Source organism: Raphanus sativus, chromosome 6 (assembly GCF_000801105.2).
Source record: "Raphanus sativus cultivar WK10039 chromosome 6, ASM80110v3, whole genome shotgun sequence".
Lineage (NCBI taxonomy): Eukaryota > Viridiplantae > Streptophyta > Magnoliopsida > Brassicales > Brassicaceae > Raphanus > Raphanus sativus.
This window is the reverse complement of record NC_079516.1, coordinates 40,434,786-40,459,917: the sequence shown is the minus strand read 5'-3', so window position 1 is coordinate 40,459,917 and position 25,132 is coordinate 40,434,786. Positions and strand designations below refer to the sequence as shown.

The window sequence follows — 25,132 nt, the reverse complement described above, 5'->3', positions numbered from 1 at the left end:
AAAATAACCAAAAATAAAAGACATGTTATTGACCGATATCCGAATTTATATTAGCTCGGCTTGGTGTCCGCATAGTTTAGTTTAGGCACTCATTTCGACAGTTGTCCCAAGGTCTCTGATCTTTTTCGGATTACTCCACAAATCTGCCATATCCATTTTGGCACTTCAGTAACAAAACTAATACAAGCATTTCTCATTCAAACAAACCTAATATTAACATATGTATACATTTTTCTACTATAAGATTTGCAGCTATGCATTGATCACTCTCATAACCCTGTTATTCCGTGAAAGGAATTTATCACAAAGTTACCCAAAAAAGTACATGCGCAACATATCTTAAAATTGAGTTCCAACACATCAAACTATCAATTGAAAGCACGTACGTAGTGATACCAACAATGAACTTTAAACTGCTTCGTTGTTTCTTAATTTCAGTTTTCAAACATCAAATCACACATCTTCAGATCAAACGAGAGGAAGAAGAATGCAAGAAAAAAAAAACTATAAATTTTCACAAGGTTTGTTATCATTTTGTTCGTCGGTCACAGGTTGCATGGCCGTGTAGTGAGCGAAGATCGCATATCGACAATGGCAGATTTATCGGCACCAAGCTTCATTGCTTCTTTGCTAGCTCTAATGAACCGAGAAGTAGCTCCTTTGACATACTCGTGAGCTTGTTTCACAGTCATCTTCTTCCCAACTTCATCCGGGAAGCTACTGAGGAAGTGATCGCCATTGAGAACCGCTGCAAGCTGAACCACTTCACTCTGAAACTCAGATAGGGCTGCGTCTTCTTTAGGCTCAGTGGCTCTCATGGGTGCAATGGCAGGTAGAGTCATGGGACAATCGGTTCGAGGAGAGGTTAAGTGAGCAACCACGTCTTCAAAAGTAGCAGCCCAAGCATCTCTATGTGTTAAGTAATTGGAAGAGAGATTGAAGAGCTTCTTGATGGTCGCTGGTATTGATGAATGCTCGAACTCTGAGCTCTCTGTTGCCCCTTTTGCCTCACTCACCACTTCACTCAAACAAATAATAAAATGAGATTTTAATTAAGCTATATATGATAAAATAAATTAATCCAAATGGTGTCAGAAAAGTTGAAAACATGAGTCACGCTACCACGTCTATAAATTCTAGATTTCAATTATTTCTCCACCACAATTAATGATAAAATCTTAAAATAAATTTTATATCAATTTGGTAAAATAGATTGTCAAAAAAAAACTAAATTAGAGAACTTACCAGTTCCTTTCTGAATCCAAGGTGACACCATAATTGTAGGAACCCGAACACCTAACCGGTCAAATTTAAAGAAACCAGGGGACGGTCCGTATTAGAGTTATTAAACCGGATTCTGTATATATGATTAAACCGGTTTTCAATGTACATATAAAACAGATTGTATACTGTTACATTTTTCATTAAGTCAAATATACAATTTTAAATCTCTAACTGACTCTCTTCTTCTTCCTCTCGTCACCATCTTCATCGAGCTTAAGCTTGAGCTTCACTAGCTCTAATATGGTATCAGAGCCACTCTGATCTCGTTTCTTCCGCACATCTCTCTCTGTTCGATTTTGGTGATGAGTTTTGCTTACAATCCGAGGATTTTCATTTTGATCGATCGTCTCTGTGCTCAGATCATCGTCTTCTTTCGGATTGTTGCTCGGATCATCTTTCTTTCTTTGTTCTTTTACCTTCATTGACCTCGAATTTGCGTTCTCTTTGCCGCAATATTCCCTTTCTTGTATCGTTGATTCATGGAGTCTCAACACATGAATCCGATTCCGCCGACTTCTACGATCCCGCCGTCGCTCTCCGATCCTCATGCGAATCCGCTATATGTTCATCATGCTGATCACGCTGGTATTTCTCTCGTCTCTGAGAAACTTAGTGGTCTCGGTAACTTCAATAGCTGGCGACGATCGATGTTAATGGCCTTAGGTGCTAGAAATAAGGCAGTGTTTGTTGATGGAACGTATCCTGAGGTAGATAGGAATCATCCTGACTATGGATCTTGGTCACGTTGCAACAATATCGTTTGTACTTGGCTGGTTAATGCTGTGGATAAACAGATTTCTCGAAGCATCATGTATCTTGATACGGCGCGTCAAATGTGGCTTGACATTCATGATCAGTTCAAGCAAAGCGATGGTCCTCGTACTGCTGACATCAAGCAACAGATCTTTGCTGAGATACAGGACACTCAGAGTATCAGTGACTATTATACGAAACTCAAGCAGCTTTGGAAGGAACTGAAGAATCATGATAGTCCGTATACATGTTGCTGTGGCAGTCCAGATTGTGCTAGTAGCAAGCACATTGATACGCGTGATGAACAAGATAAAGTTCTGAAGTTTCTCATGGGTCTTAATGATTCCTTTACGGCCACTCGTGGACAGATCTTGATGATGGAGCCTAAACCTAATCTCACAAAGGTTTTCAATCTTTGCTCTCAAGAGGAACGTCAGAGATCGATGAAGTCTACTAGTAATGTGGTTTTCCAAGCTTCTCAGGATACAACTCCAACTGAATCTCTTGTTGCTGCTTACTCTGGAGGTTATAATAAGTCTAAGAATCGACCTATCTGCTCCCACTGTGGTCTTCTTGGTCATACTGTTAACCGATGTTACAAGCTTCACGGTTATCCTCCGGGTTATAAGATACCAAGTTCAACTCCTAGGCATCAGCAGCAACAACAACACGCTCAGAGTCAGCAGATGACAGCTCCATCAAAGTCTCTGCAATCTTGGCCACCAAAGAAAGATAATGTGGCGAACAACGTTTCTCAGGATACTAGTTGTATCTCTATGCATGACCACAACGGTGTTCATCTTGGGACAGTCACGACAGATCAGATTCAGAAATTACTCAGTGTTCTTAACACCAAGCCGGTGACTGAGCAGATCTCTCAGGTTTCAGGCAGCACTTTACAACTCTCGGATGGTTCAGTCTCAGTGATAAAGCCTCAACCACATCTTATTCCCCATACCACAAACCCTTTTGAAATAGGTACTCTGTCTGTTTCTAATCATTTTGTTTCTTCTGCGGGAATTGATAATAGTTTGCCTGTGACTGCTCCTGCTTGGGTGATTGATACAGGTGCTAGTTGTCATGTCTGTTTTGACTTAACTAGGTTCACTGATACTCGTTTAATTTCCAATACTGTTGTGACCTTGCCTGATGGTACCCGTATTGATGTTACTCTCTCTGGAACTGTCATTCTCTCTGCTCACTTGACTCTGTTTAATGTGTTGTTCGTGCCACATTTCAAATTCAATTTACTCAGTATTAGTGCTTTGACTGCAAACACTTCAATCTCGGTTTTGTTTTCATCTCATTCTTGTTACATATTTCCTTTTAATCCCTTACCTTTCATTCAGTAGCGTACTCAGGGCTCCATGATTGGGAAGGGTAATCTGCATCAAAATCTGTATCTTTTGGAGTCCTCTGCTCCTGCTTCAAACACGATTGCACACACTCATACACTTGCTCTTGTTTCTTCTGATACATGGCATCAACGCTTGGGTCATCCGTCTTTCAACAAGATTCAACAACTTGCAAAAGCTTTAGATATTTCTTCTGTCAAAATTCCTCATAGTCATGTTTGTAAAGTTTGTCCTTTGGCAAAGCAAAAACGTTTGTCTTTTCAATCTTCAGACAGTGTTTCTTCTTCTCCTTTTGATCTTCTTCATATTGATGTATGGGGTCCATTTCATGTAGAAACGTTTGATGGATACAAATATTTTTTCACCATTGTTGATGACTATACTAGAGTCACTTGGCTTTATCTTTTGAAAAACAAAAGTTCTGTTCAAACTGTCTTTCCTGAATTTCTTACATATGTTGAGACTCAGTTTAATGCCAAAGTCAAATCCATCCGTTCTGATAATGCTCCTGAGCTTTCATTTAATTCTTTGCTTAAGACTAAAGGTATCATACATTACTTTGCTTGTGCATATGTGGTTGAGAGGAAGCATCAGCACATTTTAAATGTTGCTAGATCGCTTATGTTTCAAGCTAATATTCCTCTCATTCACTGGGGTGATTGTGTTCAAACTGCAGTATATCTCATCAATAGGATCCCATCCCCTGTTCTTGATAACAAGACTCCTTATGAGCTTCTCATGCATAAACCTCCTCGCTATGATCATTTGCGTGTCTTTGGATGCTTGTGTTTTACTTCTACCTTGCTTAAAGATAGAAATAAATTTTCTCCTCGCGCTTCACCTTGTGTTTTCCTTGGATATTCAAATGGTTTTAAAGGCTATAAAGTTCTTGATCTTCAAACAAATGTGATTTCGATTTCCAGAAATGTTGTTTTTCATGAAACAACTTTTCCTTATTCTGAAAACTATCCTGCTTCTTCTGATTCTGATCTTTTTGGTCAACATGTGTTGCCTTTACCTGTTCCTGATTCGCCTTTTCCGGCTTTCTTTGATCTTGGCTCATCTACTTCATCTGATTCATCTCTGTTTCAGTATAATGACTCTGCATCTGATAATTCTTCACCATCTGCTTTGTCTACTGCTGATTCTTCTTTGATACCTCATGTTGAGAATGTGACTCGTGCTAGACGTCAAACTAAGGTTCCTGCTTATTTAGATCAGTATCACTGTTATCTCTTGCAGAAATCTCCTTTTCCTGCTCATTTTTCTCATACAACTTCATATCCTATCTCTGCTTTCTTGTCTTATGATAATGTCTCTAGTGATCATCGTCATTTCTTGTTAAATCTCACCACCACCTTTGCCCCTAAGACTTTTCACGAGGCTATTCTTTCCGATGAGTTCAGAGGTGCGATGAAAACTGAGATGACCTCTTTGGAGAACACTGGTACTTGGTCTATCTGTCCACTGCCTAAGGGAAAGCATCCGGTTGGTTGTAAATGGGTGAATACATACAAGTATAATCCTGATGGAACAGTTGAACGTCCCAAGTCTCGCTTGGTAGCTAAAGGTTACACTCAGTTGGAAGGCCTTGACTACATCGATACGTTCTCACCAGTGGCTAAGTTGGGAACTTTTAGGCTTCTTCTTCGTCTTGTTGCTGCTCGTAACTGGTTTACTCTGCAGTTGGATATAAGCAATGCTTTTCTCAATGGTGATTTGGATGAGGAAATATACATGACGATTCCTCAAGGCTATGAAGAATTAACGGGCAAGAAGGTTCCTCCTGGTTCTGTTTGTCGTCTCCACAGATCATTATATGGTCTTAAGCAAGCATCAAGACAATGGAATCACAAACTCTCTGCTGTTTTCTTCAATGAAGGATTCATTCAAGCGCATGCTGATCATTCTCTGTTTGTGAAGACTACATCAACTCTGTTCCTTGCTGCCTTGATATATGTTGATGATATCTTGCTCGTAGGAAATGATGAAGCTGCTATTGCACACTTCAAAGATGTGCTGGAAGCTGCTTTCAAACTCCGGGTTCTTGGTCCAGCTAAATATTTCTTGGGTTTTGAGATTGCCAGGAATGCTCAAGGCATATCTCTCAACCAAAGGAAGTACACGTTGGAGCTTCTCCAAGATGCAGGCTATCTTGGTTGCAAACCGGTTACAGTTCCTATGGAACCAAATCAAAAGCTATCTGAGTCTACTGGAACTTTACTGCCTGATGCTTCAGTTTTCAGGAAGATTGTGGGTCGTCTCTTATATTTGACTCATACAAGACCAGATATTACTTATGCTGTGCATAAGCTCAGTCAGTTCATGGCAGCTCCACGTTCTGATCACCTAACTGCAGCATATCGAGTCCTTCGCTACTTGAAGAATGATCCTGCTCAAGGCTTATTCTACTCGTCTTCGACTGATCTGGCCTTGACTGCGTTTAGTGATGCTGATTGGGCAACATGTCCTGACTCTAGACGCTCCATCACTGGTTACTGCGTCTTTCTTGGTGACTCTTTGGTGTCTTGGCGCTCAAAGAAGCAACCAACGGTTTCCCGGAGCAGCTCGGAAGCAGAGTATCGTGCCATGGCGGATGCTACTTGTGAGCTTATCTGGTTAACATCTCTGCTCAAGTCTCTTCATCAATCTCCTTCTGGCCCTGCAACATTGTTCTGTGATAACATGTCTGCTCTGCACATTGCCTCCAACCCTGTATTCCACGAACGCACGAAGCACATCGAGAACGACTGTCATGTGGTTCGGGAACGGTTGCAAAGCGGGTTCTTGAAGACGATGCACGTGAAGAGTGAACATCAGCTTGCTGATCTATTCACTAAGGCTGTTCAACCGCATGTTTTCAAGACCTTAACATCCAAGATGGGTATTCACAAGTTGTTCATTCCATCTTGAGGGGGGGGGGGGGGGGTATTAGAGTTATTAAACCGGATTCTGTATATATGATTAAACCGGTTCTCAATGTACATATAAAACAGATTGTATACTGTTACATTTTTCATTAAGTCAAATATACAATTTTAAATCTCTAACTGACTCTCTTCTTCTTCCTCTCGTCACCATCTTCATCGAGCTTAAGCTTGAGCTTCACTAGCTCTAATAGTCCGGTATTCCCATCCGGGTTCGGTATACCGACATAAGGAGTCTTCACATGATCATAAAACCCACCATGCTCATCATAGGTTATTACTAGGAGCGTCTCATTCCACTGTGGACTCGACCTAAGTGTCTCGTATACTTCTTTAACCAGCTTTTGGCCGTTAGCTACGTCGTGAGATGGGTGATCGTCGTTAGCCGGTAAGCCCTTGAGATCGAAATACCTCGGTTCTATGACGGTTAAGCTCGGTAAGTTTCCTTTTGCTGCGTCCTTCTTGAATTTCAGATCGTACTGATGCAGTTTAAATATGTATTTTAGCTGTCGGAGATTACGGTAGAATAATGTGGTCGGAATATTCTGGAAGTATATTCCGAAATCAATGTCGTCGTTGTGGAGTGAATCGAATATTGTTTCTTGTGGAAACCTGAAATCACATGATGAAAATGCTAGATATAGCTAGAGGTAATGATAATTTAAAAAAGTACTATAAAATTGACTAATTCTTCCAAATAAAATTAATCAAGCATTTGAAATACCGAGAAACACATTTATACTCTTTTCAAAATGAAATGTTATTAATTGCTTATGTTTTTTTTTAAATTAGGAAATTACTTATTACTCATTCCGGTATTCACGATTTGAATGAAAATTCATACTATTAAATTAAAAATTAAATAATCAAGAAAAAAACTAAACGAAAGAATTTGAAAATGTACCCTTGAGCAAGCTGTTGCTTGACATGGCTTGTTGAACCATGTGAGGTAGCCGAATAGACAAACAGCCGGTTCGGTTGAGTCGGACCAGGAATAGAAGAAAACCACCGGTCGAACACAGCGAATTCTTTAACCAGCTCGGAATAAACCGGTACAGCTTCAGGCCGGAAGCCTTTCATGACGGTTTCCGACAAATTTCCCGGCATCGAAAGCGCTTGCTCGACGAAACCCATCATGGACGGGATCTGACCCGACCCGAATACCTGTTGCTCCACAGCTTCGAACGAATGACCCGGATCCGGATCCACAAACTCAGCGTCGCTAGTGAAACATATGGTTTGTGTAGAATTCGGAACCGGGTTACATTCTTGACCCGTTACACCGTTTATGGAAGGGTTAACCGATTTCTTCATCCAGCCTAGGAGGTGATCGAAGGATCGATTCTCCATGACCAGAACGACGACGGTTTTGATTGGTGATTGCCATTGATGGGATCCTTGAGCTACATGGGATAGTGTGAGAAGACAGCAGAGTGCGAGAAAGTGTGAGAAAGTGGAGGAAAATCTTGAAGCTGATAGCTTCATGAGTGGATTAGTTTTCTCCGGAATATCTGAGAAAGAGGACTTGATTCTGTGGTTTTGTTTTGCCTTGGTTTGGTTTCAGACAGAACATAAAGAAGACAGTGAAGAGATAATAGTCTCTTTGAAACACAGTAAAAAAAAGAAGATAGAGGATAGAAGAGAATCAAAGACGTAAAAAGAGTAGAGTAAGAAGATTTGAAGTGTGGAAAGCAAGAGAAAGTCCTTTTTGTCAACCGAACAAAGTTATGGCTTCTATTTACTGCTTTTACTTTGATTTACGTAAAAGAAGATTCTGTTCTCACTGAGAAAATAACGAAAACTCAGAGATTTACTCTCTCTTTTTACTGGTCGATGTAATTATGAAATTGAGAAATACATGTAGAAGACATGGCTTTGTGAAAACCACGTAGATGGCCATTTGTTTTCTTTTAGATGTTACATGTGGGTTCCTGGGGTTCTAGTTTTGTGAGATCTTGCCGACTGGTTTAGTCTTTATATTTCTAACTTTCACATATGGATACACAATATTAAAAATGCCCATACTGCCATTAGTTTATACCCTTGTTCGGAAACTCGCTAGGCGTTGTACGTTCGTTCGGGTTACGCCTAGCGATTTATAAAAAACTCGGAGAAAAACTAATTGGCGCCTAGTTTTAAGGCTATATAGGTGAAAATGTAGCTTAGACATATAAAACTTGCGTGGTCTAGCGGTGTGCGTGTGGGATTGTTAAGTCAACGTCTCAGGTTCGAGTGGCAGGCAGTAGCGTTTTTAACTTTTTTTTTCACATTTGCATTAATGAATGAGAAATTACAATTATGCCATCGTTTTTTTCATTTACCCAGATCGATTATAAATCCTAATTTCCGACTCCCACTGTTGTTTTTCACGATTCTAGTCAATTTAAACTTTTTTTTTCACGATTCTTGCCCAATCATAACAGATTTTCGTTATAATACATGATTTTGACCTTGTAATCTTGTTTACCCGCGTTGAATAACAATTTTTTAACCTTTCGATTTCTCCATTACGCGGCCGAGTAACCTTAATCTACGCTCTACATGGCCATAACTCGGACTGCTGTATTAAGCATCCGAATTGACCTTACTCGCCTCGGTGGTCATAAGTTTCACGATTAAGCGGCCGATTATACGGGTACGCGGCCGCGTTTTTGAACAGAGGTTTATACTGGAGTTTAAACTTTAAATCTGATCTGATTTTAAAAGTTCGATCAAAAACAAAATCTGATTTTAAAAGCTATTTCAGGAATTATATGTACCGAATTACCAATAGTATTAGTAATAAATACTATTCCTCTTTTAGTTTAATTGTCTTATTACATTACAGACAATTTTTCATTTCTAAATAAATAAATGTAGTTTTAGAATTTTAATACAAAAGTTATTGATGAGATTCTTTAGTTTATTTTTATATTGGTTGAAATAAAATTAAATGTACAGATAATTTTGTTTTTTTATTTTGAAAATATACAAAATAACATGTTTTCTAATATGTGTGCATAAATTTTTATATATGCATAAATTTAGAATGATAATTTAAAACGAGGGAGAGTACGTTTTACCAAAACATAATAGTATCACCATCATGATAATTACTTTTTGCTAATGTGCCGCCGCACTGATCTTCCATTTATAAACACCAAAACTTTTGGCTAATGCTTAGTGCCTTTCGTACCAAAGAATAAACTATTTAGTTAGTGCTTAACATATAAGTTAATGAGTAGTGCGTTTAGTTTTTTTTATAAAACTATTAGATATCACATTAAATCATCGTATAATTTCTAATTTATGTAGTATAATGAACAATTACCTACAACATATATGATATTCATTACCAACTCTACGTAGAGGTGTCAAAATGAGCTAACTCGATCAACTCAGTCAGCTCATGGTGAGTTTGGATTTTTCATGAGTTAGTTCAATTCAATTCATTTATTATATGAATTTCAATATGCAAACTCGAACTTCAATCATCTCGATCATGAGTTAATTCATTTTCAAACTCTTCATCTATTCAAATTGTAAAGATATATATTCCGCATGAGAGTCTTCGAATTATATTTTAATTCTAAAGATATATGATTTGAGGATTGATATCAATATTCTTTTAAATATATATATGTATATATTTATTATTCTTTGTTTTTACATTTTAATTTTAAAAGATAAATATGATTACTATAGAAGCTATTTTTTCTTACCTAAGAAAAATAGAAGTCACCCATATATATACAATATAAAAACGACCAAATTCATGAGTTAGCTCATGTTCATTAAAGATCGTTTATATAACTCGTGATCTAATTTAAACTCGATCATTAAACTCATTTATTAAGTGAACATAAAAATAGAGATTATGCCATGAAAATTCGAGTTGAGCTGAGCCAGCTCATGAGTTATAACTCATTTTGGCACCTCTAGCTCTATGGATAAAGATTTCGATAAAACTCTCCTGAAACATTTAGATCAACAAACAATTTCGTATGTACGACATCTGTGATGGACAAAATCTCTTTGCAGTAAATGGCCACAAAACGGCTCTATCTATACTACTCTAGAACTTTTAATAAGATTTGTATCTAATAATCTTCAAAAAATTGCATAATCTAGAATTCAAATTCTAAAATTTAGAAGTTTTTAGATCTTAACTAATAGGCTAAGGTGTTTCAGCAAGTACATTTAGGTCAGTGCATGTTTTAAAGGAATTGATGTTAGAATTCTTTTATAGTGTTTGATTAATTGGTAACCAATATAAGTTATAGAACGAAAGAAGAAATAAATGATTTCAGGATTTTTCAATTTTCACCTGTTATATAACTAGCTGCAAACATGATGGTCAATACATCTTCTCTTCTTTCTAACTTATTCGAAAGTGTGATGAAGCATCACTATGAGTGAATAATATCCATGATCTATTCAGGTATTTGTACAAATTTGATTTGAGTTAAAGATTAAAATTTGTGTTTACATTCAAATTTATAAATGTCTAAATCCAGGTAAAAAAGAAGAAAAGAGTGAAGCCAAAAAGAAAAAAAAACAATAAAAAGGAGAAAAGGAAAACTCGCCCACAAGTTACCCACTGACTCCTCCGAGTACTGAGCTGATCACGTCATACCAACTAACTAGATTTGGTCCTGTGAACACTGAACGTTCAAATGTTACACCCATAGAACTTTTTTAGTTGTCATCCGTAACCAATTTTGAAAGATAGTACAAAATAGTTTACGTCATTCACTCGCCTTTTTATGGAAAGCGGAGAGAACTAAAGCATATACGCGCTGCAAGTGGATGGAAAGGAGGATAAGAAAAAAAAAAAGTGGATCGGAGGATATAGGGCTGGACAAATAAACTGAACCCGAAAATCCAAACTGAATCCGATCCAATTAAAATGAATCCGAACCGATCCGAACCCGACATAAAAACCGAATGGATCTTGTTTTATGGTATTACGGGTTATGGATATTATCCGAACCGAACCCGAATCTAAATAGATATCCGATAGAACCCGAAATATTCAAAACCCCGAAAAGATCTTATACCAAATATGATCTCAATTCCTAATACATATTCAAAATACATTAATATATATTGAACATTTAAAATACTTATCTATTACATGAATGTTGGTGGTACTATTACATGAAGATTGATGGTTAAATGTGGCTATTGAATCTTGAAATATTTAGATTTAGATTTTGTTTTCACTAAACAATATTTCTCATTTCATGAGAACGTGGTTTTCGTTTTATACTTTCGTTCATTTGGTTTTCTTTTTATCAATAAATATGTTTCTTTTTTGTTTGATTTTGAATGATCACGGTTGATGTTTATTTCTTATTTTAAAATCGATTTTACTTATGTTTTGGTTACAAAAAGTTACAAATTAGGTATTTCAAACCTGAAGAACCGATTTTTCTTATGTTTTGGTTACAAAAGAGGTATAAATTAGATATTTTTAAACCGAAGAACCGATTGAGATCCAAATCCGAAAGTACATTGGGTTGTACCGGTTCTTTGAAGATTTACTAACCCCGACCCGAACCCGATAGAACCCGAACCGATCCCGAACCGATTTTTTAAATAATTCGAATGTGGCTGATTTTGATAAACCCGAATAACATAAACCCGATTAGATAAAATCGAAACCCGATTGGGACCCCGAATGTCGAGGCTTAGGAGGATATTGTAGAGATTTAAGAAAATCAACAGAAAATATTAGTGCATATTTATACTGGGCCAGATTTAGACAGCCCAGATAGAAAACTGTATCCTAGATGAGCCCATTTGATTCTTACTCCGTCGTAAACCGAAAGGAACTCATTAACTTGAAACATTAGCCACAGACTCACGTGTCGTCTTTAGAAAACAGCGTATACGCACGTGACATTGCCACCGGCCGTTTCCTTTCACATCACGCCGCGAGACGTTTCGGACTCTTCAAAACTTTTTAAAAACCTCTCTCAACCACTCTCTCTCTCTCTCTCTCTGACTTCTTCTTCTTCTTCTCTCTCTCTCGCATCAAAGCAATGGCGGACTGGGGACCTGTAGTGATCGCAGTGATACTGTTCGTGCTGTTGACACCAGGACTGCTCTTTCAGATTCCAGCGAGAGGTCGAATCGTAGAATTCGGGAATATGCAAACTAGCGGAGCCTCAATTCTCGTTCACTCCATCATTTTCTTCGGTCTCATCACCATCTTCACCATCGCCATTCGTCTCCACATCTACACCGGTTAATTTATGATATATTTCGGTTATCTGGTTTGTCGTTGTCTTCTTCTTACCGGTTTGTTTAAAATTTACAATTGGCCTTTGACTTTAAACTCGCTCTCTGTCTGGTGTAAACATATTGGGATATGTGATTCTTAATCTGAATATGCGTCTAAGCTAAATTTTCATAATCTGATGTGTTTAATTATCGGGTTTGAAATATGGTTTTGTGGCCCTGACTAGTTTTCAGGTTAATTTGGTTCTAGGTTTGTGGTTTGTTTGATGCACGAATTACGAATGTGTTGGTGAAAGTGGGAAAAAAAAACTTGCATCAGGTCGGTAAGAACTGGTTTAAGCTTAACGATTTTGATAGATTCCTGGTTTAGCATTACTTTTTTTTTTTGAAACTTGGTTTAAGCATTACTTCGTATTGGGTTTCTTCCGTTTGGTTCGGTTCATGTGGTGAAATATTGGTTAGTTTTGTTTCAAAGGGCTAGAGTCCGAAGAGAACAGACTTGGTTTGTGTGTCGCTATCTTACGCGTCGCTTATTTGCGTGCTACATGACATTTTGATGATTTGGTTAGACATTTTCTGTCAATAGTTAACTATCACTTTCCTTTTTCCCGTTTTCTCTTCACAACTAACTTTCACCTTGTTAGACTAATACATTTATAATTATATACATCGAGTTTTAAAACTTGATGCAATAATTAGATTGTTATCAACTATCATATGATTCTACATCTAACCAATATGGCACTTACTGATTCTTTCAAAATTGATGTGTATTGATTGTTTAAATTTGGGGGCTAAACAATATTTTGTGATATCCTAGGCCAGTCTAGCAAGACTGAAAAATCTGCTCGCAAGGTTTCTGTTACAACAAGCTGGGCCGTCTAATAATGTGAACAACAGTTGAACAGTTGCTAGATCTATTCTTCCTATACCTAATTCTCTAGTCATAGATGTATTGTTGCGAATGCGCCTCAGTCTCCAGTGTTTTAGGAAGGAGCGAAGTTCCCAATGTGAGAGGCACGGAGTGAGGAACCCCTGTCCCACTCCAAGCTAAGCCTGCTGAGCATTGATTGGAGACTTATTCAATAGGTCTTCCTTCCCGAATTCTTGAAGAAGGCTGCCAAGAAGAGAGCAAGCGCCCTACCAGGAGAGCCGGATTGCAGATCGGGTTAAATAAAGCGGGTACTTGAGGAATTTTGGGATATCATGCCCCACGAATTAGTTGCCAAGTGCGCCCTAGTAAGGCAGTCTACCACAAGATCGAGTTGGAGCCTGGAGCCAAACCTCCAACTATTTAGATTGGGGCTGGGTTAAGCGGATGGCCCCCCAACTAGCATCTATTAGTTAAGGGGATTGGTTGAACTCAGGAATCAATTTCAGGAACTCATGGAGGCCTATTTTGATTCCAGCCTCCAAGGCAGTTTTTCCCTATATTGATATGCTTGCTCTATGTCTTTGGTTTATGTACTATGTTCTTAGTTTCCTTTTTAATGGTGTGTGGCTGGTCTACGGTGTGTGTAGGCTTCCTATTTTATGTATGCTTGTAATGTTTCTGCTTTGTCAAATATTCCTTTGAATATCTGGTCTTCATCTTCCTTAGATTAGATGCTACTTCCTTCGTCTAAGAGAGATTCGGCATGGTGCTCACTAAACCTCCGTAATATCTAACAAGTCGAGTCTTATGTCGGTCATATAGAACACCAACACATAGAAAAAGGGCTGAAGGAACCAGTCCATGACTTAACATCGGTAGAATACTACCTCCAATTCCCTGTATGTTCGATAGAGCGAAAGATTTCTCCCGGAGTACGCCGATTACCCTCCGAACCGTACAAGATAGTTACCACCTATCATACGGCTTTCTAACATCACTTATTTTTCTGGTCGTTCTGCTCTGTCGATCGATGGTAGTATAAGAGATCTGTAACCCCCCCCCCCCCCCCCCCCTCCCCCCGAAATTATTTACATAAGGATTCCTGCTTCCTACCCATAGTTAGCATGTATTTCCCTGAAGGTAGAAAACCGAGGTGAGCAAAAGGCTCTTTTTTCTTAATACGCTTATGACCTAAGCCAATTCTCAAGAAAAAAACAGTTGAACATGACCTAAACCTAAAAATATAACTTAAGAAAAATGAAAATAAATATACAAATATGGTTTAAAATTTTATATTTTTAGATGATATATTAAATTTGGAGTTTATAAATTTAAAAGAAACATTAAATATACAAATAAAACTATAAACTTTTAAAAAATTTATTATATTTGTTAAATATATTGTTAATATTTTTTAAACAAGATTCATAAATAATTTAAGATGGCACTGAACAAGCTCTATCACAAAGAGGGTACACAATTTCTTGTTTTTAACACAATTTGTGTCAGTTTTCTAATTCAACACACGAGTTCCTGCTAACAATGAACACGAATTAGATGTACAAAATATCTCGAATTCTCGATACAGTTTGAAATGTTATGTTTCATAATGGTTGTGAAATCTACGTAGGATGTTGATAGAAAAGAAAACTGAATGTAGTATTTACACGAGACCCAAAACTAACTCGAAGCTAAAACTAATCCTTCTCCTTTGGGCTCTATAAATTGTGAAAACGTCTAAAGGTTTACAAGAACCAATGGGCTTTTAACTTTAGATCGACCCTATTTTCTCAGATTAGATTCGAACAGTACGACGACGCAACACAACTACTAACTGTAAAAGTGATTACGCGTTTGACAAACGCGCTTCACTTGCGCATCAATGTTGTACAACAGCGATCAATCAAATCAAGCCTTGGAACACACAAAAATTGTCCTTGTTACCTGTACTGTGGCAAAAACTATGTTTTGCAGATTCCAAGAAGTAATAAAAGTTGATTAAAGAAAATTACGACTCTGATGCCAGTAAAAAAGAAGTTTTAGTTCTACACAACCCGAGATAGAGGTAAAAAGAGTTACCCCAGTGAATTTTGGTTACTTAATGAATTATAGTTGGCTATTAAACCTAATTTCTACAAAATAAAAAGATTTATTCATCGTTGGTCTATATCATTCAATATATTTTATGTTTCAATAACTGTTAAATTGAATGTTTGTTATTTTTTTATATTCAGCCTCCAACCATATCTAACCTCTAACCATATGCATTAGATAAAATTTATGAAATTAATTTTGAATTTCTATCTTTTTGTATGTATAAATATGATGAATGATGTATATGATAACATAAAAAATGTGAAGTATAAATTATTAAATTTATATAAATGGAAAAGAATAAAGTGAAAAATGAATAGTATTTTAAAGGGTTAAATGGTGTCTCTTTATATTTGAAGATTTACTATGTATTTTTTAAAAAATTAAGAGAATAAATGATGGTTAGAATACAAAACCCTTTTAAAAACCATGCGTTAGTGGTTTAGTGGTTAAACTTAATCTGGAAAGTTCTGGGTTCGAACGTTGGTGGAAGGTGATTATTTTGAGGGATTTCCAAGTGTAATACGGAGAAACCTACTAATATGTGGCCACTAGTAGGATTTACATATGAGGAGATCACTAGACTTTCTAGATGCCTCGGCGGATTTCCCGACTAAATTCATTAGTATTAATCGGATCCTCTCGAAGTTTCGGATAGCATGGTCATAAAAAAAAATCCTTTTAAAAAATAAGAAGATAATGAGTGGTTGGAAATACGTATATGATGGTGAAGTAGGCCTGGACATTTTACCCGGACCCGAGGACCCGACCCGAAAATACCCGACCCGGAACCGACCCGAAAAATTATAAGTACTCATATGTGTCTTTTTATTTTGGACCCGCGGGTCTTGGATAAGACCCGGACCCGACCCAAGACCCGATCGGGTACCCGAAATACCCGAGATTTATTTTATATATTAGGTATATTTGGGTGATTGGGTATATTTTTGGTATTTCTAATCTTTTTTTAAGTTTTAGGTTCGTATTTTCGGGTATAATTTCAAATTTTGAGTGTAATTTTAGATTTTCAGAAAATATAATTTGGGTATTCAGATATTTTTTGAGTTTTCAGGTCTGATTTTAGGTAAATATTCGGATATTTTTACGGTTTTTTGTGTATTTTTCGAGTTTTCGGGTCCAGTTTGGGTATTTCGAGTTTTTTGGAGTTTTATATACCCGAACCGACCCGGATCCGAACAATACCCGAATATTATATGTATTTTACGGGTACTAAAATTCTAGACCCGAACCGAGTCGGACCCGACAAGATCCGACCCGGAGCCGACTCGAAAATTATAAATACTCATATGGATCTAATTTCCGAGGACCCGAAAGATCCGGACCTGACAAGACCCGACCCGAACCCGACCCGAAGACCCGGATGCCCAAGCCTATGGTGAAGATTGAAAGACAGTAAATGTGGATGTGTCAGTTTTAGAGTCTTTTGACTACTCTCTCTCTCATCTCTTATTGACTCTTTTCTTTTTTACTTTTTACTTTTTTATTTCTAAAAATCTCTGATAAGAATAATAATCAAAATAAAGGACACTAAAATAATGTCCTTATTTTTAATAAGGACATTATTTTTAATTTGGCTTCAACCCTAAAGCTACTGAGAAGAGAGAGAGAGAGAGATTCGTCTTTTTCCGGACACTGAGTATCGCCGGCTTCACCATCATCATCATCTTCCTCCTCCCCTCCTGTAAGTTTCTCCGGTAAATTATTTTATTTCTTTCAATCTGCATTTCTCAGAAGAGGACAAAAACAGAGATTCGCTTTTTCAAATCGATCTCGTTTGAATTCCCTCCTTCACAATTCCCTCCCTCTTGAACTCTTTAATTACGAACAAATCTTTCATAAATCTCTTTCAAAATATCAAACATGCAATTCCCTTATCACTTCGCTCAAAAATGTAAAGGAATAAACTTTTAAATAAAAAAAAAATTAGGAATCATCTTTAGGGGAAAAAAGTAACGTAAGGGAGCCACATTGTTAAAAATTCGAAACCAGATCACAGCTTATTGATAATTGGTCTCATATTTCTTTCTTGCAAAAACTGCAATCTTAATAAGACCAAAGAACAAGATGGGGAGCACGGTGGTCTTGAGCTCAGACGAAGAAGACTCAGACATAAGTGATTCCGAAATGGAAGAGTACGGAGACAAGATCTACTTAACTCTCAAAAGCGGAAAGGTCAAGGTCAAACTCTCTCCTCATGCTTTCACGTGTCCTTACTGTCCGAACAAGAAGAAACCTAGCTTCCAGTACAAAGATCTCCTCCAACATGCCTCTGGAGTCGGTAATAGCAATTCCGACAAAAGAACCGCAAAGGAGAAAGCTAGCCACCTTGCTCTTGCCAAATACCTCCAAGAAGATCTTGCTTCTGATTCACAAGCTGAGCCTTCTTCCAAGCGAAGAAAAACTGGTGATCCTATTCAAGATTGTGACCAGGATGAGAAGCTCGTCTGCCCTTGGAAAGGTACACACTTTCTTCACCCTAATGCAGGGCCGGCCTTGAGATTTTGGAGGCTGTAGACGATTTAATAAATATTTTAATAATTTATTTTCTTCCTAATTTGGAGATAGAAATTACCTTGAGATTTTGGGGGCCGTAGACGAGTTAATAAAGCTTTTAATAATTTTTTCTCTTCTTAATTTGGAGATTATAAATGGTCTTGAGATTTTGAGGGCTCTAGACGATTTAAGAAAAAATTTAATTTGGAGATTAGGAATAATGTTTCATTCGGCTTTGCCCAGGACCGGCGCTGACTCTATGCAGCTCTAAAGAAACTCACCTTGTTAGATTATCTTGATGGAGCTTTTAGTGATTGTTGTTGTGTGTATGTTTACTGATGAAACAGGTGTAGTGGTTAACATTCCAACTACAAAGACACCAAACGGTCGAACCACGGGTGAGAGTGGGTCCAAGCTAAGAGATGAGTACATTCAAAGAGGGTTTAATCCCACCAGGGTTCGTACTTTATGGAACCACTGGGGGTTTTCAGGGACAGCTATTGTGGAGTTCAACAGAGACTGGAACGGACTGCACAATGCTCTTTCCTTCGACAAGGCTTATCTTGTGGATGGTCATGGGAAGAAAGACTGGTTCAGGAAAGATGGTCCTCCTAAGTCTGGTCTTTACGCGTGGATCGCTCGTGCTGATGATTACAACGGGAACAACATCATCGGAGAAGACTTGAGGAAGAAGGGCGATCTCAAAACTATAGCTGAGGTGACTGAAGAGGAGGCGAGGAAGCAGCAGAAGCTGGTGCAGAATCTGACGCAGCTTGTGGAGGAGAAGAAGAAAGGTGTGAAGGAGTATGAGGAGCTTCATTCGGTGAAGTCGAAGGAGCTTAAGGAGAGGTTGGAAGAGAAGGAGAAGATTCTGCAGAAGCATAACAGCGAGCTGAATGCTATACAGGAGAGGACAATGGGTCATGTTAACAAGATCTTTGCTGATCATGAGAGGGTGAAGATGCAGCTGGAGTCGGAGAAGAAGAAGCTGGAGATCAAAGGTAATGAGCTGGCGAAGAGGGAAGCACACAATGAGACCGAGAGGAAGAACTTGGCTGAAGATCTGCAGGAGAATGCTTCCAAGAATAGTTCTCTTGAGCTAGCTTCCTTGGAGCAACAAAAGGCGGATGAAGAAGTTAAAAAACTGGCTGAGAATCAGAGGGTTTAGTGTCTTTTACCTATTCTTGTTAAACAAAAGCTTTTTTTGCTTTTCATAATCATTGTTTGTGATGTTGTAAACCTATCTCAGAGGCAAAAGGAGGAGCTTCATGAGAAGATCATAAGACTAGAAAGACAAAGAGATCAGAAGCAAATGATCGAGCTAGAGATTGAGAGGTTGAAAGGAGAATTGAACGTGAAGAAGCACATGGGGTCAGACGGAGACGATGAGATTGTGAAAGAAGTGGAGAATATCTACAAAGGTTTAACTGAGAAAGAAGAAGAGCTTGCAGACCTAGACAAGTTTAACCAAACTCTTATACTCAGAGAGCGCAGAACCAACGATGAGCTTCAAGAAGCTCGTAAAGAGTTGGTTAACGTAAGTATCATAAATAATATTAGGCTCCTTAGGTTTGACTATTCAACTGCATTTTTTTGTTTTTCTTGTAGATTATGAAAGAGTGGAAACAAAATATCGGTGTGAAGAGAATGGGAGAGCTGGTGACGAAACCGTTCATGGATGCACTTCAGCAGAAGTATTGTCAGCAAGATGTGGAGGACAGAGCTATTGACGTTCTCCAGCTCTGGGAAGACTATCTCAAAGATCCAGATTGGCACCCATTCAAGCGGATCAAGCTTGAAAATCAAGAAAGAGAAGTGGTAAGAAGATCAAATTGGTTTTACTGTTTTGGTTAATGTTAATTTTTTTTTTGTGGGTTTTTATAGGAAGTGATAGATGAGAGGGACGAGAAGCTGAGGGAGCTCAAGGAAGATCTAGGAGATGGTCCTTATAATGCGGTAACGAGAGCTTTGTTGGAGATAAACGAGTATAACCCAAGTGGAAGGTACATTACAACGGAGCTATGGAACATAAAAGAAGACAGGAAGGCTACACTTGAAGAAGGTGTCACTTGTTTACTTGATGAATGGGAGAAGTCTAAACGCAAGCGTGGAATGGCTTAAAAGGTTATTTCCGATGCTACGCGAGCAAATCTATGTGTTTTTTTATTCTCAGGCTATATGTGTCGCTCATATAGGACTTGGTGATGATGTTTCGCAGGTGCAAGGACAAGAAGGGAAACTAGCCTACTGAATAAAATGCCGTCTATTCGGTATGTAGTTGCAGAGGAATTGATGAACCTTTGCCGTCTGTTTATTTTTTTTCTCTCTTTATCAGAACTCATTAGTGGATTAATGGGAACACACATCTTTGATGTCTTAACTTTGAACATATTTCGGCAACTAGTATTAATAATGTCTCATCACTGTAATATAGTTCACATGAACCACTATGTTTCCGTTTTCAATCATCCTCATTTGAGAACCATGCAACACACAAGAATACCCCGTGAAGTTCAGTTGTTGTATACGCCACGCCATTTGCTTCATAAAAATTAAAAGGTTTTGCCAACTATTATTACGATCCAAATTATGCATGGCTTTATCAATTTTAACCTCCATCAGCAACTCATTCCTTTTGTCCACCAAGGATATATTCCCCGCTTGATGAATCCAAATGCCTCAAGTTCAACATGTGTCTAAAATTTTAGTAGAGGTTGTTTGTTGTTGGATTCAAATTGTTTAAATTCAAAGAAAATCATGTGTTGTTAGTGATGATTTTAGGTATTAATTGAAATTTACATAACTTTAAACAAGTTTCTTTTCTAGCACCACACCGAGGTGCAGGCCTTTACGCGTTTTGGAGTCCGTTATGGAGTCCGAGAATGATTCCTCGACGTAAGGTGCTGCTTTTCGCGAGTCCCAGCATACTCCGGGTTGGGATGGGTAAGCCCACCACTTCACACCTGAGATTTTTTAATGGATTTAGAAAATTTCGATGAAAAATACAAAAACATAAATCAGAAATAACTAAGGATGGTATGTAAATATAAATTGAAATTTACTTATTAAATATAGAAATCACTAAACTTCAACAGTTTTTCTTCATTTATATCTGAAGATTGTGTTTACTTTATAGAGCTTAAAAAGTTAGCATTCTTTTTTTTTTACAGAATTTCATTAAAATTTTGTAAAAATAAACATTGTTAAAAAAAGGAGAGAGACAAGCTCTCATTTTGCTTCCGAAATTTGCGAAATATTAAACGTAAGTATGTTAGAAACAATATAACAAGATGACATACTTTCTCTATGACAAAACAACAAAATGTCTTAAGCTTAGCTGCTTAGCCTTTGGTTTGACATCAAAACTCTTCAAATAGAGAAGCCGCCATTCAGTAGTTTACTTAGAGCCTGACTGGCTTAACCGCAGCGGTTGCAGGAGTTTACGGGTGCGGGTGGTTGCGGTTTTAAGCGTTTTCGAGAGATTTGTACGACTGGTACAACGGTTAGAAATTGTTGCGTTTGCGGAACTCTTATGACTGGTAAACTACCAATCGCACCATCTGTTAAATAATAAATTAACAATATTTACATTTTATATAATTATAAAAGTATTAAAAATTATAATAATATAATAAATATAAAACTCATATTTATAAAATCATATTATTAAAATTTTAAAATTTATAGAATATTTTGGTTTTAAATTTTTATGATATAAATTAAAATATAATATGTATACATTTTATAATTTCTATTATTTCAATTTAAAAAATTTATTGGATATTTTTAGTATTACTTTTATTTATTTTGTTTCTAAAGAAAAATAATTTATTCTCCTGCAACCGCCCGTAACCGCAAACGCTAGCTGTAACCAGCTTTTGATTTTAAAAGGTTCGGAGCGGTTTGAAGTGATTTGTAGCGTTTTCTGTGATTATTTTGAAACGCCAACAACCGTTGCAAACCGCAAAAGCTGCGTTTGCGGATGGTAGCGGAGAAACCAGTCATCCCCTTAGTTGTAAGTTGGTACACTGCGTTAATATATCAACCTTAGCCTGATTTAGGCCCATAACATTTAGGCTTAAACCTTAAAGGCCCAATACTGCTTCCCCTTCTATTCATTTGACGAAATCTCTCTCTCTCCCCTCCTCCGAGAAGCTCTCTGTCTCTCTCTCTCTAGAAATCGTTGAAGAATCCTGATTCCATACCAATGGCGACCTCGCTAGCTCGAATCTCCAGAAGATGCCTCACCCCGTCCCTGTCTTCGAATCTGATTCGGCGTCACTTCGCAGCGGAAGCTGTAGCGGTGGCGACGACGACGGAAGCTCCTAAGCCCAAATCGGAGGTGACGCCGTCGGCGGATCGGGCGAAGTGGGACTACAGAGGGCAGAGACAGATCATTCCTCTGGGACAGTGGCTACCCAAGGTCGCAGTCGACGCCTACGTGGCACCCAACGTTGTGTTGGCCGGTCAGGTCACAGTCTGGGACGGCTCGTCCGTCTGGAACGGCGCCGTTTTGAGAGGAGATCTCGATAAGATCACCCTTGGCTTCTGCTCTAACGTCCAGGAACGGTGTGTTGTTCATGCCGCCTGGTCGTCCCCAACAGGTTCTCTTGTTCCCTTTCATTCTGATTAGTGACAATACCACAACACACCATCTTGTGTTAGTAATAGGAAGCCTGTTGCTTAGATGCTTAGGACACGCTTTGGAACAAGATTTTGTAGTTATGAGTTTAGCTTCTTGTAGTTTTGCCAAAACTTGGTTTCGTATCATCGTTTTAAGTTCACAAACCTCCTGGTTTGATTACTGGTTTGATCAGGGCATGATTAACCAGGTCTCTTAGCCGGGGTTTTAACTCATAATTTGACTCTTATTATTATTTTTTTACACTTTTTGGTTAAGAAATGACTTTTATACGGTTATTAGTTTTTTTAGTTAAAATCTAAGAAAAACTAAGAACCGGCTCTTAACCTAAGCTAAGAACTCCAGTTAAGAGACTGGGGTTAATGATGATCTTAGACTCTAGTTGAAGAAGCAGTGACCGCGGGGATGAAACTAATATTACATGCTGTTATTTTGGGTCTAGGAGATTACTGACTTTGGTATTATTAAAAAAAAAGTAGTCTCAGTGATCTTATCTGGTCAATAGCTCTGTATATTTTTAAAAGTCTAACTCTTTGCTGCTGCTGGCTTTGAATTTTGATGTGATGTGATGAGATAAAAGATCTGATCTTTAGAAGTTTTACTTTTTTTTACTTTGGGAAAATTTTCAGGATTACCAGCAGAGACATTGATCGATAGGTATGTGACGGTTGGTGCATACAGTCTTTTAAGATCATGCACTATCGAACCCGAATGCATCATCGGGCAACACTCGATTTTGATGGAAGGTTCCCTGGTGGAGACTCGGTCGATCCTGGAAGCTGGTTCCGTTGTTCCACCTGGGAGGAGAATCCCATCTGGTGAACTCTGGGGAGGCAACCCAGCAAGGTTTATTCGAACGCTCACCAATGAGGAAACCTTGGAGATCCCGAAACTGGCTGTTGCCATTAACCACCTTAGTGGAGACTACTTCTCTGAGTTCTTGCCTTACTCAACTGTCTATCGTGAGGTTGAGAAGTTCAAGAAATCCCTTGGGATTGCTGTCTAGAAAGCTTTCCTTTTCTCAGGTTTTCTGGCTACTTCCCTCATTTTGAAGATTCCTTTTCTGTTTTCGAGTCGGATCTTAATAAGTAGCTGCGGAGCAAAACTCAGTTTCCAAATGTTGTCTTTTCTGTTTATTTTGTTAAATTCATATCCTTGTGTTCGAACTTTCGATAATAAGATGATAATGGTGAAAACGTTTTCCTTTTCTCGTCTAATTATGTCAGGGGTAGCTTCAGATTTGCTGAGTTCATAAAAGAAGCAGTTTTCATAATCTTATACATTTGATTGAACAAAAGAAAAATGATTGTAAGTTTGTAACATAGCACAAATTATGCCATATAACGCACGAAAAAACGTAAACTATGTTCAAGACAATATAACGGTACCTCACTTGTCGCTCTTGTTATGTTGATCTGCAGTAATGTTAATGATCTATCCAGTTATTGTGTGCCAACGTTTTGTTAGAAAATGGATTCACATAGAACTCACACACACTTGAAACCACATTAGCTATTCTCACTTGAAGTTGGTGGATTTTAGAGCTTCTCCTTAGGCTGGTTGGCCTTAGTAAAAATTGTTGCCAAAGTTTTGATAATTGTTGACAAGGCAATTCAATAACGTTTGAGTTGATCCCTAGAGCACGGACACCACCATATAAATATCAGAAACCACTCTTTTTAGAGTGTGGTGTCCTTTTGGCTTTTCAAATACACATTATCCACCTCGACAGTTCGAATTACGCCTGGCCATTCAGTTTCAGTTCGCTTTTTTGGGTATTTGGTTTTAGAGGTTAAGGATCCGTTTGGGTATTTAGTAGGGTATAATAGGTATTTAGTAGGGTATATTATACGTTCAGATAACAAAATCAGAAACCGGCTAATACCGAAAATAATTTTGGTTCTCATTTGATTTTGGTTTGCTTCTGTTTTTTGGTTAATTCAAATTAAAATGTCAGAAAATTAGTTTTTTCTAGATTATCATACTCTTTTGGATAAAAATTTAAATATCTCAGATAATTTAAAATATTTCGGATGAAAAGTATTTCGGTAGTAAATGTTTTTGATATTTCAGTTTATAAACAATATTTTAAAATTATTTGATTATTTTAAAACTAAATATAGTTAATATTTATAAATATATAAACTATATTATAAAAATAATGATATTCATTCAGTTTCTGATTAGGTTCTGATTTGATTTAATTTTTTTTGATTCTAGAGATTAGGGCTGGGCAAAAGATCCAAACCCGAAAAACCGAACCGAACCCGATCCGAAAAAGTAGCACCGAATCCGAACCGAAATTGATTAAATATCCGAACGGGTTCAAAATTTCGGTATTTAAAGAACCGAAACCGAACCCGATCCGAACCGAAATATTTTGGGTACCCGAATGTATCCGAAATAAATTTATATACTTAAATATATACATTATTTTTATATATAATGTATATTAAAATATTTA

General features: G+C 37.7%; 5 protein-coding genes across 6 annotated transcripts; 3 read left to right on the top strand and 2 right to left on the bottom strand.

Moving 5' to 3' along the window:
- Positions 1 to 383: 383 nt before the first annotated feature.
- Positions 384 to 3,165, bottom strand: LOC130497057 (non-specific phospholipase C6-like). Its single transcript, XM_056989920.1, has 2 exons — positions 1,246 to 3,165; positions 384 to 1,018 (listed from the first exon to the last, which is right to left on the bottom strand). The coding sequence occupies exons 1-2, from the start codon at positions 1,274 to 1,276 to the stop codon at positions 546 to 548; spliced, it is 504 nt and encodes a 167-aa protein (XP_056845900.1). The 5' UTR covers positions 1,277 to 3,165; the 3' UTR covers positions 384 to 545.
- A 3,158-nt stretch (positions 3,166 to 6,323) lies between these two features.
- On the bottom strand, positions 6,324 to 8,007 carry LOC108805872 (non-specific phospholipase C6). The gene is made up of 2 exons (XM_018577851.2): positions 7,224 to 8,007; positions 6,324 to 6,931 (listed from the first exon to the last, which is right to left on the bottom strand). Exons 1-2 carry the CDS (start codon positions 7,802 to 7,804, stop codon positions 6,439 to 6,441), a joined length of 1,074 nt encoding a protein of 357 aa, XP_018433353.1. The 5' UTR covers positions 7,805 to 8,007; the 3' UTR covers positions 6,324 to 6,438.
- Positions 8,008 to 12,300: 4,293 nt separating this feature from the next.
- On the top strand, positions 12,301 to 12,632 carry LOC108811015 (uncharacterized). Its single transcript, XM_018583077.2, has one exon. The coding sequence runs from the start codon at positions 12,346 to 12,348 to the stop codon at positions 12,553 to 12,555; it is 210 nt and encodes a 69-aa protein (XP_018438579.1). The 5' UTR covers positions 12,301 to 12,345; the 3' UTR covers positions 12,556 to 12,632.
- Positions 12,633 to 17,058: 4,426 nt separating this feature from the next.
- LOC108812581 (protein INVOLVED IN DE NOVO 2) lies at positions 17,059 to 20,491 on the top strand. 2 transcript variants are annotated; one of them, XM_018584872.2, is made up of 7 exons: positions 17,059 to 17,214; positions 17,585 to 17,991; positions 18,374 to 19,188; positions 19,276 to 19,563; positions 19,635 to 19,844; positions 19,911 to 20,150; positions 20,245 to 20,491. In XM_018584872.2, exons 2-6 carry the CDS (start codon positions 17,598 to 17,600, stop codon positions 20,145 to 20,147), a joined length of 1,944 nt encoding a protein of 647 aa, XP_018440374.1. In that variant the 5' UTR covers positions 17,059 to 17,214; positions 17,585 to 17,597; the 3' UTR covers positions 20,148 to 20,150; positions 20,245 to 20,491. The 2 variants fall into 2 exon arrangements, with proteins under 2 accessions (XP_018440374.1, XP_018440375.1); XM_018584873.2 differs by having other exon boundaries at positions 17,087 to 17,227.
- A 1,663-nt stretch (positions 20,492 to 22,154) lies between these two features.
- Positions 22,155 to 23,873, top strand: LOC108805993 (gamma carbonic anhydrase-like 2, mitochondrial). The gene is made up of 2 exons (XM_018578003.2): positions 22,155 to 22,630; positions 23,298 to 23,873. Exons 1-2 carry the CDS (start codon positions 22,234 to 22,236, stop codon positions 23,672 to 23,674), a joined length of 774 nt encoding a protein of 257 aa, XP_018433505.1. The 5' UTR covers positions 22,155 to 22,233; the 3' UTR covers positions 23,675 to 23,873.
- The last annotated feature ends 1,259 nt before the right edge of the window (positions 23,874 to 25,132 follow it).